The sequence below is a fragment of the Centruroides vittatus genome, unplaced genomic scaffold (genome assembly GCF_030686945.1).
Source record: "Centruroides vittatus isolate TY-2023 unplaced genomic scaffold, ASM3068694v2 contig_1052, whole genome shotgun sequence".
In the NCBI taxonomy this organism is placed as follows: Eukaryota; Metazoa; Arthropoda; class Arachnida; order Scorpiones; family Buthidae; genus Centruroides; species Centruroides vittatus.
This window is the reverse complement of record NW_027120681.1, coordinates 36,734-53,045: the sequence shown is the minus strand read 5'-3', so window position 1 is coordinate 53,045 and position 16,312 is coordinate 36,734. Positions and strand designations below refer to the sequence as shown.

Below are 16,312 nucleotides of genomic sequence, written 5' to 3'. Positions count from 1 at the left end.
CTCCGTACTCCTCCTTTTATCTTGCACTGGTATTCTGTAAACCCCTGGAATTTTCATTCTGTCTATGGGCGCTTTGTCGTTCCGTAGCAACTGAAATATAGTAGGGTTCCTCCTGTATGCTACTTATGATATGAAAGAATTATCCCCGATGTTGAGCAGGCGTTGGAAGGGCTCAGTGAGCTCAAAAAAGAGGCATTCAGATGGAGAACGGTTTTTAAAATTAACAGTGAATGTAAAAGAAAAACTCAGGACAAGACATGGAAAAATATAAGAGAAAGTAAAAAATGGATGAATGATAATGAGGTAGTGCTAACAAGGGCGGACAAGTCTAAAAACATGGTAATTATGAAGAAGGGCACGTATAAAGAACTGCTAGCAGATTACATAAAGGACACTCAATGCACGGTAACGCACCCAAAGATTGTAGACCAGATGCAAGCAAGAGTAAAACGGTTTAGTAAGACAGCTTTGGCTAAGCAGCTGCGAATGACGAAGATTATCGTATCCTCCCCGGCCGTTCCAAGACTGTTCGGGTTTGCGAAGACCCATAAACCGGGAAAAAGCATAAGGCCGGTGGTAGATAAGCGCTCTGCTCCTACGATATTGCTAGAAAAAAAGCTCAAAGAATTTATTATGATAAACATGCCTGCACATCAGTATAGCGTAACGCAGGCAGTAGAGGTAATACAGAAGTTAAAGCAATTGAAATTAAACGAAAAAAGCTACATGACAGTATTCGATTTTAAGGCAATGTACCCATCGGTAAAGTTGGAGCCGTGTTTTGGGCACTTGAGAGATTTTTTGTTAGAAAAAGTAGAAAATGCAGCAAAAGTAAGAAGGCAAGTACTAGAATTGGCGCACTTAGCCACTTTTTCGTCGTTCTTCGAGTTTGAAGATACTACATACAAGCAACATAGGGGCGTGCCAATGGGTAGCCCCGTGTCAGAGTTATTATGCGAATTAGTAGTAAGATCTCTGGAAAGTAGCAAATTGCATAAATATAAAGGAAAAATAGTGCTGTATGCAAGATATGTAGATGATGTATGTATTATATGGAACGAGAAGCCAGACGTGGAAAAATTCAGTCGAGATATGAATAACAATATCTTCGGGCTAGAACTAGAAATAGAACAGCAGTGCCATAGAAAAATACATTTCCTGGACATAGATGTAGAAGTGGAGGAAGAAGGAAAAATAACTACTAAAGTGTATCGTAAACCATCGTACATTCCAGAGATGATACCATGGGCTTCCCATGACCCGACGAACTACAAGTTGGCAGTCTTCAGAGCACTGCTTAGAAGAGCGTACACGCATTGTAGCAGGATGCAAGACACAAGAAGAGAGGTAGAATACATCAAGAAAATAGCAGAAAATGTAGGAGTAAAGAGTAGCAAAATAAAACGGTTGGTGCAGGAAATAGAGAAAGGTAATAACGAGAGTAAAGAAAAGGGAGAATTTACCATAATGGAGTATAGAGCTCAATTAAGCAACATATATAGAAGAATAGGAATAGAGAAGAATAAAAAAGTAGCATACAGGAGGAACCCTACTATATTTCAGTTGCTACGGAACGACAAAGCGCCCATAGACAGAATGAAAATTCCAGGGGTTTACAGAATACCAGTGCAGGATAAAAGGAGGAGTACGGAGCTGTATTATATAGGGGCCACGAAGAGATCGCTGGCAGTAAGGTTAGAGGAGCATAAAAGAAATGTAAGATGCAGGCAACCAGTTACGGCGTTAGCCAACTATGCGATAGCGGATCCGGACGAGGTGTCTATCAACTGGGACAATGCGAAAATTGTACAGAAAGTGGCAAATATAAGGCAACTTAAATATACGGAGGCATGGTGTATTAACAAGTATAATGAAAAAGAACAAAGCATTAATTTTAAAGAATCATATCGAATCCCTTCAGCTTGGAGAGCGGCCGGTATGCAGCTGTGAAAGAATGATCTGAGATTGCGCAGCCGGAAAGTTTAAAAACATTCTAAATTGTAAAGAGTTTTTCGAACGTAATTTTCGAAATAACGATTTTTTTGGCAATCCTGAAGAGGGTTAGTAAAGCTAACCGAAAACGTTAGATTAAAGAATTAATTTTACTGCAGAGTAAAGGTTGTTTGAAGTAGTTTGTCTGTAGTAATGCAGTGTACAGTACATAGTAATTCCTAAATCAGATTTTATAACGTTGTTCGGTACGTTGTTTCTTTTTTCGATAATGAACTTCTTTTCCATTTGTATTTGACTTTGCATTCATCCTCCCGAGAGGCTCATTCCTGGACTTCGGAGTGACTCTTACCCTCGCGCCTTAACTATTTGTTTTTGTCTAAATCGGAGGTGTGTCCGGCAAATCACACCTGGTGGCAGGACCCTACCCTGAACTTGCGTAATCAAATTTCTGACGGCCCCCGACCACCACAGAACGCATAAAACTCCCACGTCAAAGTTGAATTGTCCGAGAGTAACTATTTAAAGACCTGTCAAAGTATCGAAAACTTTGTCTAGCCCGGGCGAAAAGAAATTGCACCGGTATTTTGTTTGGAAGAAAATATAAATCAGAATCAAGATTGTCTCGATTGGCTTTGTAACAGAGCAAACTATTACAATGTACAAAACGTACAGTATTTTGCATATTGTACGATTTTGCGCGATTTTGATCGCAATTTCCGACTGGCGTCCTCTAAACCCATAAGTACGAATTAGCATTAAGCAAATTTTATCACTAGCGAAGTAATTAAGGCAGTTTATGACTGAAAGCACTCCTGGTTTCTGAAGATGTTGAAACGAATGTCTATTTTTTTTATCTGTGTAACGAAACTAGGTATTTTAATTGATGTCTTACAGCTTATTAGCACATGGCGTTAAAGAAAGTAGCTGAATATTTTCGCACTTCTGTATGGTGCAACGAAAAGATTCGTGGATACGTGTCCTCGATAGCAATTTTTACAGGGTTTTACAGGTTAAATTTTAAGGTTTTTTCCATTTTTGGCTCTTTTCACGCAGAGGGTGCTAAGAAGACTATTTCCCGTATCCATCTTGGGTTCGAAAGACCACAATGTAGGTGGCCGAATGGTAAATGAGGAGGCCCGGCGTATTCTGCCATGAAAAATTCTAGGAAGTTGTGTGATAGTTTCAATCCAGGATTCCAGGAGCGGTGGGCTTATGACTTAATAGTCTATTGAACATGCGATACTCAAGTATTTTGAAATTGAATTGATGTGAAAGCCTTACGGCATTGCACGCTTCAAATATCGCAGGCCGGATGGCCGTGCGGCTAAGGTGGCAGTGCGCCGCTCTGGAGGACCGGACGGGTCGAAAATTCCTAGAATTCTTCGAAGATAATCCGTTGTGGCCTGTCCCTCGGCATCCGACCGCCCTATTGTGGGCTGGCCGAACCTATAATAGGCTTGCAAAAAAGACCTTCTTAGTGCCCACAAGGAGAAAAGAGCAGAGTTTTTAAAAAGATCATTAAACATTAAAAAATTATATATACATTTTAAAACTGTTTTACATAATTTTTGCAGAGGCGTAGCCTCTAATAAAAAGTCGTCTCTGCCCAGCCACTTCTTAAAATGGCAAATTTCAGCATGCAATACGACATATATACAGAAAATACAGTTTAATTTTATTTCTTTAGTTTTATTCGTATACGGCAGCGCGACAAATGGGCGATCTACCGAGGGTAGTGCCTCCCGGGAGGTATTTTATGGCCCCTATTTAGAAGAAAACCCGGAAAACTCCACGTGGCTGACCTGTTGGCGAGGTGAGAACCCATGACCAACTACTTCAGTGTTTTTATCCATTCGGCCACTTGAAAAGAGATTCACGGCTCTCTGTTATCATCTTTTCTTGACGATGATGATTGATGGTTGGCTCCTATTTAGGTGTTAACTGAAAGAAGGGCCGTCAAACGCTTGTATGGGGGCCCCCGGATAGAGAGGGCCTCTTTCGTCAATCTTTTCTCCAACTTCAGAAGGTATTTTACAACTACTTATTCTATACTACTCAAGGAAAGACCTCTACATAGCAGATAAGCGAACGTTACATTGAAGAAGAACGTGCGATAATACAGAATAGGAATGGAGGTTATTACCTGAAGGAATTACATCGTTAAAACACTGATAAAGTAATGATCTAACAAAGTATATAATAGAATATACAATAAACATTTTAATTCGAACCTCCAATAACGGCCACCTCTAAACAGCGGCCATTTTCTTTTCGGAAGAACCTTATTATTTATTTATTTTGTTACAGAATGCAACGCGAAATAACCTCCGAACAACGGACAACTTTTATATTCCCGTCAGTGGCCGTTGTTCGGAGATTTGACTGTATTTTTTAAAGCAAAAAGAAAACAAAGCCTGTAGACCCAAATAGAAACAATTCCATGCTTAATTTTCTTCACAAAATGATAAATAAAATACCTTTTAGTTGTATTCCCCCCCTTTAATTCAATTTAAGTACATAATTTCTGCAGGTTTATATTTAAATACCCTATCCATCTTCTTTGAGTAGGTTATCCATTTCCGCATCTTACAGGTTACAGTTTGTTTATTACAAAAAAAAGAAAGAAAATTCTTAAGTTTCTTTAATAGAAGATCGTAATCTTAACCATCGAAAGTCACGTAAGCTTTTATATTTTACAATGTACTGTACATTCTTCTTTCTAACAGGGAAAATTCTTTTATAAAATACTTACTCTGTCCATTGATATAATTTAAAAGCTAAGAAAATACAGAAAAATGTAGACCTATTAAATTTTTATTCTGCCATTTATCAGTTCCTTCTTCTTTAAGCTTTATAAGTAATATATAGATAAGGAAAGAGCATATTTTTGTTTTAAAACTGAAAAAATACGTTATATTTTCATATACAGGTCACTTATCCATTCTTTTGACTTTTGAGTACCTGTATAATGCAGACAGTCCGTTTAATTATTATGCCTTTGTCTCCTTTCTATTGTAATTTAAAATTTATCTTGTATACTAGTACTTTTTTTTATATATTAACAGGACTTATTATACTGGAAACTACGGATGCAGATATTTAGCCTTACAGATCAGAAATAGTGTTTTTTATTTAGTTCACCTGTATAGTATTTTTCTCAATCCCCATCCCTCCCTATAATTAGTCTATACTATACTTTACTACATAGTACTAGGCAGCGGAACAACTTCAAATTTTAGGGTCCATACAAAGGCCTTCCTGTGTGAACTTTTGATCTCTTCAGGGCCCTTCTGAATACCGATATTAATGTATACTTTGTTCTCTAGCCTCTCCCTCTAGGCCCCTAAGCAATTGTATAGTTTTCATCTACTGCTTGTAGGTCTACTATCCTGTACTATACTACATTTGTACCATACTGTCTACAATTATACTATATTGTACTATACTATAGTTATAATACTATACATATATGCTATACTAGTAAAGAATAGCATCTTCGAATTAAAACACAATAGAATCTCCAACGATGGCCACCTCTAAACAGCAGCCATAAAAACAAGAGGGGGGATCCTCTAAGGGGCGAAAGGGGCTCCTCTTAAGTAGATATAAATTATTAAAACTAAGAAAAATATCTTAAATGAAGCATTTTAATTAGATTATATTTTATTTTATTTATTTTTTTATTTCGCGAATTCCTTTCAGTTCTCAGAAAACTGCATCTGGTATTTAGATGCTTTCGAAATTTCCGAACGAGCAGATGTTCAGATGAAAATCTTAATGCATTCTGTAACAAAATGCCTAAATTATCAAAATTTAGATATAAATACATTATACGAATGAATTTTTATGTAATGCACGTAATAAATTCATAAAATTAAACGGTAAAAACCTGTTTAAAACGGAAATATATATATATATATAATCCGATAAGCGTGCGATTCTGGTTTACACAGGTTTACTCTGCATTAAAAAGGGTAGTCATCACTAGCCCGTAGTGATGTCTACCCCTTTTTTTTTGGGCGAAGTGACGGAAAAGCTGGGAATTTTCCCTAAATTTTCTCTTGGATTAAGAGAAAAATCCCCAGCTTCACATCCTTCGACGGCTCTATCCGAAACCATAGTTAACAGGGCCGTCGAAAAGGGGATAAAGCTGGAGATTTTTTAAGTTTCGGGAAAGTTTAAGGCTCCACAATGATTACATCCCATATTTTTATTAGATAAATAAACATTTTTATTAATAAAGAAACATTCTACATATTCCATTCGTTAAAAAAAAAAAAAAAAAAAAAAAAAAGGCAAAAGTGGCCTTCCAAAGCAGTGGCGTAGCTACGGTTCTCCGGTCCCGGTGCGGAACCAGATTTGTGGGCTCCCGAAAAAATTTTTCGGGTCTTTTTTTTCTTGTGATTTTGGGGCCGTAATGGGCCTATCGCTTTCCAAGGGCCCGGTGCGGACCGCACCTACCGCACCCATCTAGCTACGCCACTGTTCCAAAGGACCCTCTCTACTCTCAGGCCCCACACAAGCTCTCGGCGGTCCCGACAGTTAATGGTTTTACTAAATACTATAATTTATTTTATACTTATCAAGTTATATACACTTAAACTACGCAGAGTGAGTCCCGTTAAATTTATCAAACGAATACAAAAACTCGGTTAAGTGACAAGTAAAATTGGGGATTTTATTTTATCTTTAGCAGGTGCAACACCAGTAATTTTCGTGATTCTCGGAATCTCAAGAAGAAATTCTTATCAAAATGGGCGAGATCAGTGACACGACTTCCCATATCAGTTATTGACCTTGAGATTCGCTATCCTACGAGGATAAAACTCGTATTCGACGTCACAGTTTAATTTCTTTTTCTCATTCTTTCATTTATTTAATTTTCGAGGAAACTTTAGGGGATAATTTATAAAAATTTTAAAACTCTTCTAAACCCCCCCCCTCTTTTTTATAAGACGAAACCGAAGCCTTGTTCTGTACTTAAAGTACAAAAGTCGTGGCCTTATTTACGGATATTTTAGTGTTCTAGATAAGGCTCGGTATGGGGCCTAAGGAGAGAAGGCCCTTTAATGTTTCTATATTTAAAAAAAAAATTCCTAGCTCGTGTAGGATTTGGGGACTCCTCCTCCCTCGAAATTGCTTAATAATTCGTTTAAATTAAGAGAAAAATGAGGCGTTAGTTCCGAAATTTGGGTCTTGTCGATTGAAAAAAACAAATATGCAAGCTTTAGAATTAAGTCTATCGATCGATAATTAATTAATTAGAAATTAAACAAAATTAGTCGTAAAATTACTTAAACAGAAATTCGAATCTTAAAGATAACGTTCTTAAAATTGACTTTAATTGCCATTGTGAAAAAGAAGAAGAAGAAGGGGGGGGGGAGAAATGGATATTTGGCTTTAGTTTCTATGCCAAATCGGTCTATAGATAACACGTGTTTTGCACATATTTGAGCATGTTAACATGAAGAAGAAGGGGGAGGGGAAGAGGAGAGGAAAAAAAAAAACTGTCAACGTGCATTCGATGCTAAGAGGTGGAAAACGGTCACGTGACAGAAGTATCTAAATGGTCTTCGTTTGTTGGTTGATGGAACCCGAGACATCGATCGTTTGTTGTCGATCCAACAAGGAAAAGTTTTTCACGAATTTAAGCAAATAACGAGTTATTCGCTCGATTAAATTCGTTATAAAAAAAAAAAAAGAAAGAAAGAAAATCATTTCAAATATGACAAAACGAAATTTGTTATGGTTTTTCCTTTTATTAATTGCAAAAATAACCGAATCGAATCATCGCAACGGACAGGTGAGTATAAATTAATGTTAAATTCTTTTAATTTACGCCCTTACGGAACGTAGTTAAAGCACTAGTGTCAATATAGGTGTGTGTATGTGTGTAGGCCTATATAATTGTTTTTTTTTTTTTTTTTTTTTTTCAAATATTCAGTACGTTGAAGTGAAATTATAACACGTGTTTCTCTTGTTTAATTTTAAAAAAAATTCCCCGTATAATATACCTTCAATTATCTATAATAATAATTTTAATGGATTTATGTAAGTTTTTCTCACTTAATATTCTATTATAAGATCCTTTAAAGTATTTTTTTAAGCTTTGGTATTTCGCTTTCTACGGTAAGAAACTTAGCGACGAGACTTTCGAGTACTTCCGAAATATTCGATAAGTATTGAAATTCCACTTTGGATACAGAAACCATTAAAGAAAGGGGGGAGGGAGGGACAAGCTTTCAAAATGGCGGAAAAAAAAAAAAGGAAAAATCACGGAGTTATTCGGACGTTGCGGGGTTATACTTTGAAGTGTTATGGTGACAATTTTCTCGTTGAAGATATTTTATATTTTATCGAAGTTTTAAAGCATCGAAAAATATTCGTTCAAAGTGTATGTCAAGTGGTACTTGATCTATCAAAAAGTGGTTCTCGTGTCATTGTAAATTAATCGGAAGTAAAATTAACAATGAACAAGTGTTATATTCGTCATATTTTCTGTTTATTTAAACAAATTTTGATATTTTTCGCTTTTTAGATCCACTCGTAAAATCAATGAGTATGAAACGTTAAGATTGTGAAATATGAGATGTTCGAAATTTCTAAAGATGATCTCAAATTATAAATAGGAATGTTAACAGCTACATTATATATATATATATATATATATATATATATGGAGGGATGCTGCCGTCTATTTGCTGGACGTCTATTTGCTGTTTATTTAAATAAAAAAGATAGTTTTACTGCAAACACGGTATGCATCACTGGAAAGTAAATATTCCATTGCTCATTTTTCCCCTCTTAAAGTATTTTATATAAGCCCCCACCGAATCAGGCCTTCTGACCTCATAGGAGAATCCAGAGTAGTGTAATTATAAGCAATAATTATGATAGTGGGGATGCATCCCTTTAGAAGAACAGGCTTTTTACTGTGTTTACTTTGTAAATACACAATATTTTAATGATATTTTCAATATTAAAGGCATACAGCATCAAGTATAAAGTCGACAATGAGATGATACCCATACGAATAGAATTTGATGACGTTCGGCAAGTAAGTAAGACTTAGATCAATTGATTTTATATATTGTCAAAAATAATATGTACTGTACATATATATATATATATATTTATTTATTTATAGGTAGAATACGTAATGAATCTCCATTCCGATAAAGGAGGAAGGAATTCTGTGACGTTTTACGATTTCAAACAGGTCAGTTTTACAGACTAATTAGCAGAACAAGTAAAGCTATGTATCGCGTAAAGAGGCGTATTTTGAAATTAAGTGTAGGTTGAGTATCTGTCAGTCATCAGACAGACAGACGGGTTAATGAAAGTTTTTGTAAAAATAGAAAAATTAATTTGAGCTTGATGGATAAAATTATGTAGGAGGGTTTCTTGACTGTAGACTCTATACATATGGCAGATGTAAAGAATAGATGACTGTTGATTAATTCAAGGTGTGATTTTTTTGTTAGTCAGACTTTGTTTTTGTGTTTGCTTGTAGGGTGTCGTTATATACAAAGAACTGACAGCTCGAGAGTGTTATATAGCAAGATTGACCTACGAGACATTGGAGAGAGAGAGGGCAAAGCTCGAGAGAAAAAAGGTTAGTGTTTTTTTCTCTTCCCCCCCAAAAAAAGTTTCGAGATAGAGACTTTGGATTATGGCATGGAACAGATAAAAACTAAATGTGTCACATAAATGTAGGCCTATATATTTTATATTTATATCTCTTTATTGTAAATAAGACAAAATTTGAATTAAAAAGCGTATAAATTGTTAAAATCTAGGTGTAAATGTCTTAACATTAAAACAATCGTAAAATGAATTATTTTAAATATTTACAGAATTTTATTGTCGATTCGTCCAGTTTAATCACCGTTTATGCTAATAACAAAGCAATTCTTCCAAGTAAAACGAAGAATTTCGTTGGAGTACGAGGAGCCAGATTTTGTAGAGGGATGCATACGTATTTGATAGAAGATAAATACGATCAGCATCGTAAGTGTAATATATATATATATATATTTACACGAGAGCATTCATTAAACAACCATTAAGCTTTCATTAAACATTTAAATGAGATCGTTACGCCATAAATTACACTATAATTTCTCGAATAATTTTAAAGATATCACTTTACAATTATGTAAAATAGGAAGCTTCTAATCTTATACAAAGATTATTTTCTTTTACTTAACCACTTAAATTAATTAATTAATTGTTTTTTTTTACGTTTTAGTTCGATCTAAAAGGCAAGCTGGTCATTTTGTGCAACGTAGTTACGGTCATTACGGTCAACACAACACAAATTACGCTCATTACGGACACGAAACTTATACAATTGGAAGCTACGGGTTAAAGGCCGCTTCGGTTAGTTTAAGAATATAATATATTAATATTAAATTTTGATTTATTTAGAGATAAAATGAAGAAACTTTTTCTCGTCAGGTGCACGAAAAAAACGGAGCAGATGGTAAAACCGCCTCACAATTTCCGGTCTTTATCTTACTTCCCCTATCTCAACAATCCAATATTCACATTAAACACAATGGGGGTTATCATTTACAACTTCCTATTGGACAACTGAAATCGACTTACACTGGTAACATCGACGAAGGACAGACAAATAAAGAAGTAAATGATAAGCAAACCAAAGATGGTATGCATTCTTTCATACAGAATCATAAATGGTTACCGATTCAAATCGACCAGAACTCGACCAATGAAACCAATAGTTTTACAGGAATGATAATAATCCCGAGGTTTACTCAGAACGTTTTATTACCAAAAAATAATTCGACTACGAATCAACTATTGAGCCATAAAACATCCGAGAGCGCCAATCAGAAGGGAGTAGACATCGATGTCCATTTACAGACCGACTCAAATAATTCGACTGCTTATGGAAATGCACAGATTGGAGGTCATCGCTCGTTTGCATCCGGGAGTAATTTAGGTAAAGGTGCTTTTACGGCATTATCTCAGCTAGATTCGAGTGATGCTAACTTATATAATAAAGTCCAGGGTAACGTGGAAGAAACCGCAGCTGATGTACCGGGCGAAGGTAATGAAAAAAGTGAGGCAAAAGCCTCAATTTTAACTGGAAATACGTCTGCAGAATCGTCTCTACGGTTTCCAATCACACGAGTGCAAGGTAACCACAAACTAAGTAAAGCTCAATCTCAAGATAGTAACTTCTTTCCTAGCGGAACCAACCCCAACGTAACTCGAATTAGGTCTAAGACTCATTCATTAAAAGGCGAAGTAAATGCTACTGCTAGATTTATGAATCAAAAAGGTAGATCGGAAGCTTCTCTACGTAATGAATTCTCCGGAACCTCTTCTTGGGCGAAAACTTTTGGACGATTTCAAAACCAACCACTTAACTCCTCTCCTTATTCGCCCGTCGTCGAAACTAAGTACGTTATTCATCCAATAAATTCTCAGAAACGTATGAGTAGCCTATTTTCTCACGTCCCATCACGTTCGTCGAGCGATATTTTAAGGCATTCTTCTCAATTTCACGATTCTTCTAAGAGATCCATCAATTCTAAGCAACCGAATCATTTATTTCCAGATATCAAATACCCTAATATCACCGTCGAAAATATTTTATATCCCCAATATCTGTTAATACCTTCGAGATCGAGAAACACGGCCGAAAGCGTATTACGCGAACACACTACGGTATATCGTCCACCCCTGTCTAAAACACGTAACAACGCCTCTTCTGCCTCTAATCATCGCTCCGAAATTTATCCGATTTTGATCCGAAACCGAAATTTATTCTCGCAACGTAATCAAACTTCGAACAACCAAATCAGGCATTTGCATACGGCATACAACGCTAGAAATCACAGGTTAAAAATCGTAAAAAACACACGAAAAAATAAAACAAGGCCGAATATTTATACGGAAGAGAATAGAAAACAAGTCAGCGATACGAAATCTAAAAATAACTTTAGAACTGACGTTTATAATAAAACAAAAGAGAGAGATAAAATTCATCGTAAACACGTCAATCCTTTATTAATACGAACGCAATGTTGCAGATATCCGTTGCAAAGGTGGCGTTTACACGGTTGCTGTTCGAGGAAACCGACCGTTAATTTCGATCAATATCCGACATCGATTGCCAGATCGAAATCGAAATGTCTTACCAGTAAAACCTGTCATTTTTTATACAAGACTACACAGAGAATTCAAATTTGCAAAGTTGAAGATGCAAAGATGTGTGTTTGAGGAGGAGGAGGAGGAAAAAGAAAAACATTGAGCCATGCGAAACTCTTATCGGGCTGTGATTTATTTTATTGTTCTACTAATTATTCAGGTGTGCGGTTTCTTAATTTAAAGCAAATTATCGGCTAATTTAGCTAATTACTTTTCCTTATCAGTTGATTTGTTATTTAATTACGTAAAAATAAATGTCTGACGCCTACATTTTTAATAATATATTTACCATTTTTATCGAGTGTAATAAAGTATTTCACCATAATCTTTCGAAATTATTCGGTTTTCGATTTCGTTCGCGTCATTTTCTACAGATAAATGTACAAAATTCCTGACCTTTCGTACACCAAAACGGACATTGATCGGTCTTTATGAGACGTTCTGGTATGTTAACGAGAGGGATTATTGCTCATAATTACAATATAAAAAGTCAAAGTTCGCTCTTATATTAAATAAATAAAAACAAATTCTTAAAGATACTATCGATACTTTTATACAAACTTATTATGCAATGTAATTATGAGTAGCCATAAACGTTTAAGTATACCCTTGGGTAAATAAATAATTAGAACCAGTTAAATACTATTTATGTAATGTTTACATTGCAAACTTATCCGGTTCAAGAGCAATCTCGTAGAATGAGATCAAAAATCATTGTTTTTTTGCTTTAAATGCTTCTATTGGTAGTGTTTTGGGAGATTTGGGGTGGCTCTCGCGTACGCCACTAAAATACACTTAAAACACGCGATTAAATTCTACATTCGTTTACGTTTATAGGGTATTTTTTGGGGGTCCACCCCCTAAAAAACCCGTCACCAGGCGTCAAAGTTTCAGCCTTCTATCTTAATTAGAAGTGGATGAAATTTGAGTGGCAAGATTTGCATTTAATAGTAACAATATCGATTAATTTCTCGTGTTTTTGCTAAATTCGTCTTTCCAGACTTTAAAATATTACAAAATAAAAATCTAATATGCTATTACCCAGGCAGGAAGTTAATAGAATAACACTCTTTTTATGTGAAGTAATAAGTAAATAGAATGACCTAAATTCTAGAAGCTTATCAAGTCGTTAGTACATTTCTCCGAATAAAGAAATTCTTAATTTCTTTACATATATAAGGGGGAAAGAAACAGAGAAAAAAAAATTGCTGTTTTGTACGTTTAAAAATTCCAATAGTCATTATACGTAATACACAGATAAGAAGTTAAGTTATGTTTTAATTTTGTTTGGCTTTCGTCCTTGACAAACGTTAGAAACCTCACTCGGACGTTGATCTTTGAACCTGCAGAATGCGAACATGGCTAGTGGGACATCCGTCCTTAAAAAAAGAGTTGCCATTGAGTGCACGTCATTCATTGAACTGTGTACAGCTGGAGTGCATCCATTAGCACTTTATTAAAACTGCAGCCACAATGGCGCTTCTCTTCCATCACTAAAAGTGAATCTCGCGGCTGGCTGCACCCCTTTTCTCGTCTTAACAAAATACCTAAGTACTCGAGTATATTAACTCCTAGCTTCGTCGTTTTTAACGCAATTTCTGCTGTTCGAGACCATTCGGTTTAACGTCGCATTCGATTTAGTGTTTAATTTCGGAGGCGAACAAATGGTAGCGCTATATAGAGGTCTGAGTGCGTTTGAATGAGAATTTTAAAACTTTCCTAAACTAACTTCGTATTTTTATTAAATTTCATACACTACGACCTCCGACAGCTGCCACCTCTATACGGCGGACACTTTTTCGCGAAGATTTTGGCACAGAATTGCATATAAAATAACCTCCAAACAACGAATCTTTTTTACGTTCTCTTCAGTGGCCGTTATTCGGAGGTTTATTAACTCCTCATTCCTGCTTTTTGTGTTAATTTATGAAATGTTGCTAGTCCAACAAAAACAAAAAGCATCAGAATCCAATATTGCGATGAAGGGTAATGACACCCACGTAAGCTTAAGTTCAACAACCGGTTCAGAAATACAATAAACGGACATTTCACTAGTTTCTTGTATTTCAAACAATACTAAATGGAGAAAAATGAATAAAAAATTCACAATTCTAACAGCTACTCCAAAAAAAAATCACAAAGTAGAGGCGAAAAATCTAAGAAAATCCAGACAAAAATGCAAAAATTGATCACGCAAAGGTGTAGAAACTTCAAACAGTTACGTGACTATTGTTGTATGTAAATTTTTTTAAGTGAAATTAGGAGTGACAGATATTACTGCCTCGAAGGATCCGAGTTCGAATTCCATCCAGACTGATTTTGCATTTTGGTTTGATGGGATAGGGCAACGTAACACGTGAGAGATATGCCAAGGAGATGTCACCCGTGAGGACTCTCTATAGGGAACTGAATCCCAAATAGGTGTTAGACACCCGAATGTTCGGTGGTTCTATCCAATCGGCTACTGGTGGACATTATACACTTCGATTCGGGCGAGGATGCTTCCCATCTTTCATCCATACTAAATAAATTGCGTGTTAGAATCGTTTGCAAAAAGCAATATACTAAAACAACTTACTACTACTCCCATTTAATGGCACAAATGTGCCGCCAGATTCCGCCTGGACTAAAACAGGCTATTGTATACATAGTGCAGTAGGATAACCATACGTTCCTATTTATCCTTTTTCTAACCCTCAAAAAATAGTATAATAATTTAAATAGAGCCAATTTTTAAAAAATAATCTAATTTTAGTCATTTTTCACTCAGTTTGAACGATAAACAATACTGTCACTTCAGGCCATTAAATCTAATTACAACTCTATTCTTACAACACTATTAATTGCTTTCGAGTATAACGAAACTTTATTTTATTTAAAAGTGAAGTAATTTATCCTGTATTTAATAAATATCCGTAAAAACAAAACTTAAAATGCGTATTTGACCCAGAAGCTATCGAAAGGAAGGGAAAAAAGGGATGTAAAAAGAATCTGAAAATACCAACAGAGGGAAAGAGGGGGGAAAAAAGTCAAAACATTTAAACGAGGGATGGCAAAAACTTCAAATGACAGATTTATTTCACTGATGGAAAGTTGCCATGTGTTTATCTCCAAAAATGATCAATAGATCTTCCGAATACACGTAAACATAGTAAAAGAAACAATTTTTTCAAATACTCCCGTTCTGTTTATTTGGGGTTGTAGTAATTTAACTACTTGTTGACAATCCCTACATCAATAAATCTGTCATTTAATTCTAACTTGTTAGTTACAATTTATTACTTCCAATTTAACAATCAAAATCATATTATCGTTACTTAGTACACGTTATTTGTCTATCTAAAACAATAGTAAATTCACTGTTATAATAAAATTAATTTCTTATATTGTTATACAATATTATTACGGGGGGTCAGAACTGACGGAAGTGGGGGAGGGAAGACGTTGTGGTGTAAGGCGGAGGAAAATAGAAAAATCTCCCCCCCAAATAAGATTGGAGGGTCGGATCTGATAGGGTAGTTCGGGGGGGGGGAAATGTAGTAAGGGAAGCCAGGAATTTTTACCAGGGTTCGTGCTGTTTCTCCACAGGGCTGAACGGGGGAACATGAGCACACCAGTGATATAAAACTAACACACTAGAGTGACTAGACAGAGAGTATGCTTACTACGACGCCATTTTTCGGTTGATACAAATGTTAAAGTTAGTGGCCTTGTCTTTTTTTTTCTTTATTGTATAAAAATGGGGGTTGTGCAGCTCGTAATTGTACAAATATTTCCGAAAAAGACTACAGACCGTTCATATTTCCAAAAAAATGAACAAGGAGAATATAGATACAAAACTGTGGAGAGAAATAATTGCAAACTTGAAAAATTTGGTGAAAAATAACAATACTACAAATGCTTTTGATAGAATAATCAGGTAATATTTGTAAGTGATTGGGCTGCAATTTGAAAAACTAACTTATAAATACCCACTGGCCGCTCTTTGCCTGTCTGTCCTTCCTTAATATTCTGAACGGAGTTAGATAGGTTAAAATCGAGACCAAATATGGAAACCTTAGGAGAAAAAAGACCCGATTAACTATATACGAGCTTTCTGTTTGTACCGTAAGTTACGTTATTTCCATTCAAAACTTCCCCCTCCCCGAAAGGAGTTAGATAGATGACAAGCACGACT

The 16,312-nt window shown here is 35.6% G+C and overlaps 2 protein-coding genes across 2 annotated transcripts in view; both read left to right on the top strand.

The window, feature by feature from the left end:
* Nucleotides 1-336: 336 nt before the first annotated feature.
* LOC136971706 (uncharacterized) lies at nt 337-1,950 on the top strand. The gene has a single exon (XM_067266187.1). It carries the CDS (start codon nt 337-339, stop codon nt 1,948-1,950), a length of 1,614 nt encoding a protein of 537 aa, XP_067122288.1.
* A 6,727-nt stretch (nt 1,951-8,677) lies between these two features.
* Nucleotides 8,678-16,312, top strand: part of LOC136971728 (uncharacterized) — a 15,245-nt gene continuing 7,610 nt past the window's right edge. The window contains exons 1-7 of the mRNA XM_067266225.1: nt 8,678-8,727; nt 8,939-9,010; nt 9,101-9,172; nt 9,467-9,568; nt 9,810-9,963; nt 10,205-10,335; nt 10,414-11,652. Of these exons, the coding sequence (XP_067122326.1) occupies nt 8,713-8,727; nt 8,939-9,010; nt 9,101-9,172; nt 9,467-9,568; nt 9,810-9,963; nt 10,205-10,335; nt 10,414-11,652 (1,785 nt within the window). The 5' untranslated portion in view covers nt 8,678-8,712. The remainder of the gene's footprint in view (nt 8,728-8,938; nt 9,011-9,100; nt 9,173-9,466; nt 9,569-9,809; nt 9,964-10,204; nt 10,336-10,413; nt 11,653-16,312) is intronic.

Coding starts and splice junctions, on each gene's coding strand:
- LOC136971706 (XM_067266187.1), top strand. CDS start 337: ATGGTAATTATGAAGAAGGGCACGTATAAAGAACTGCTAGCAGATTAC.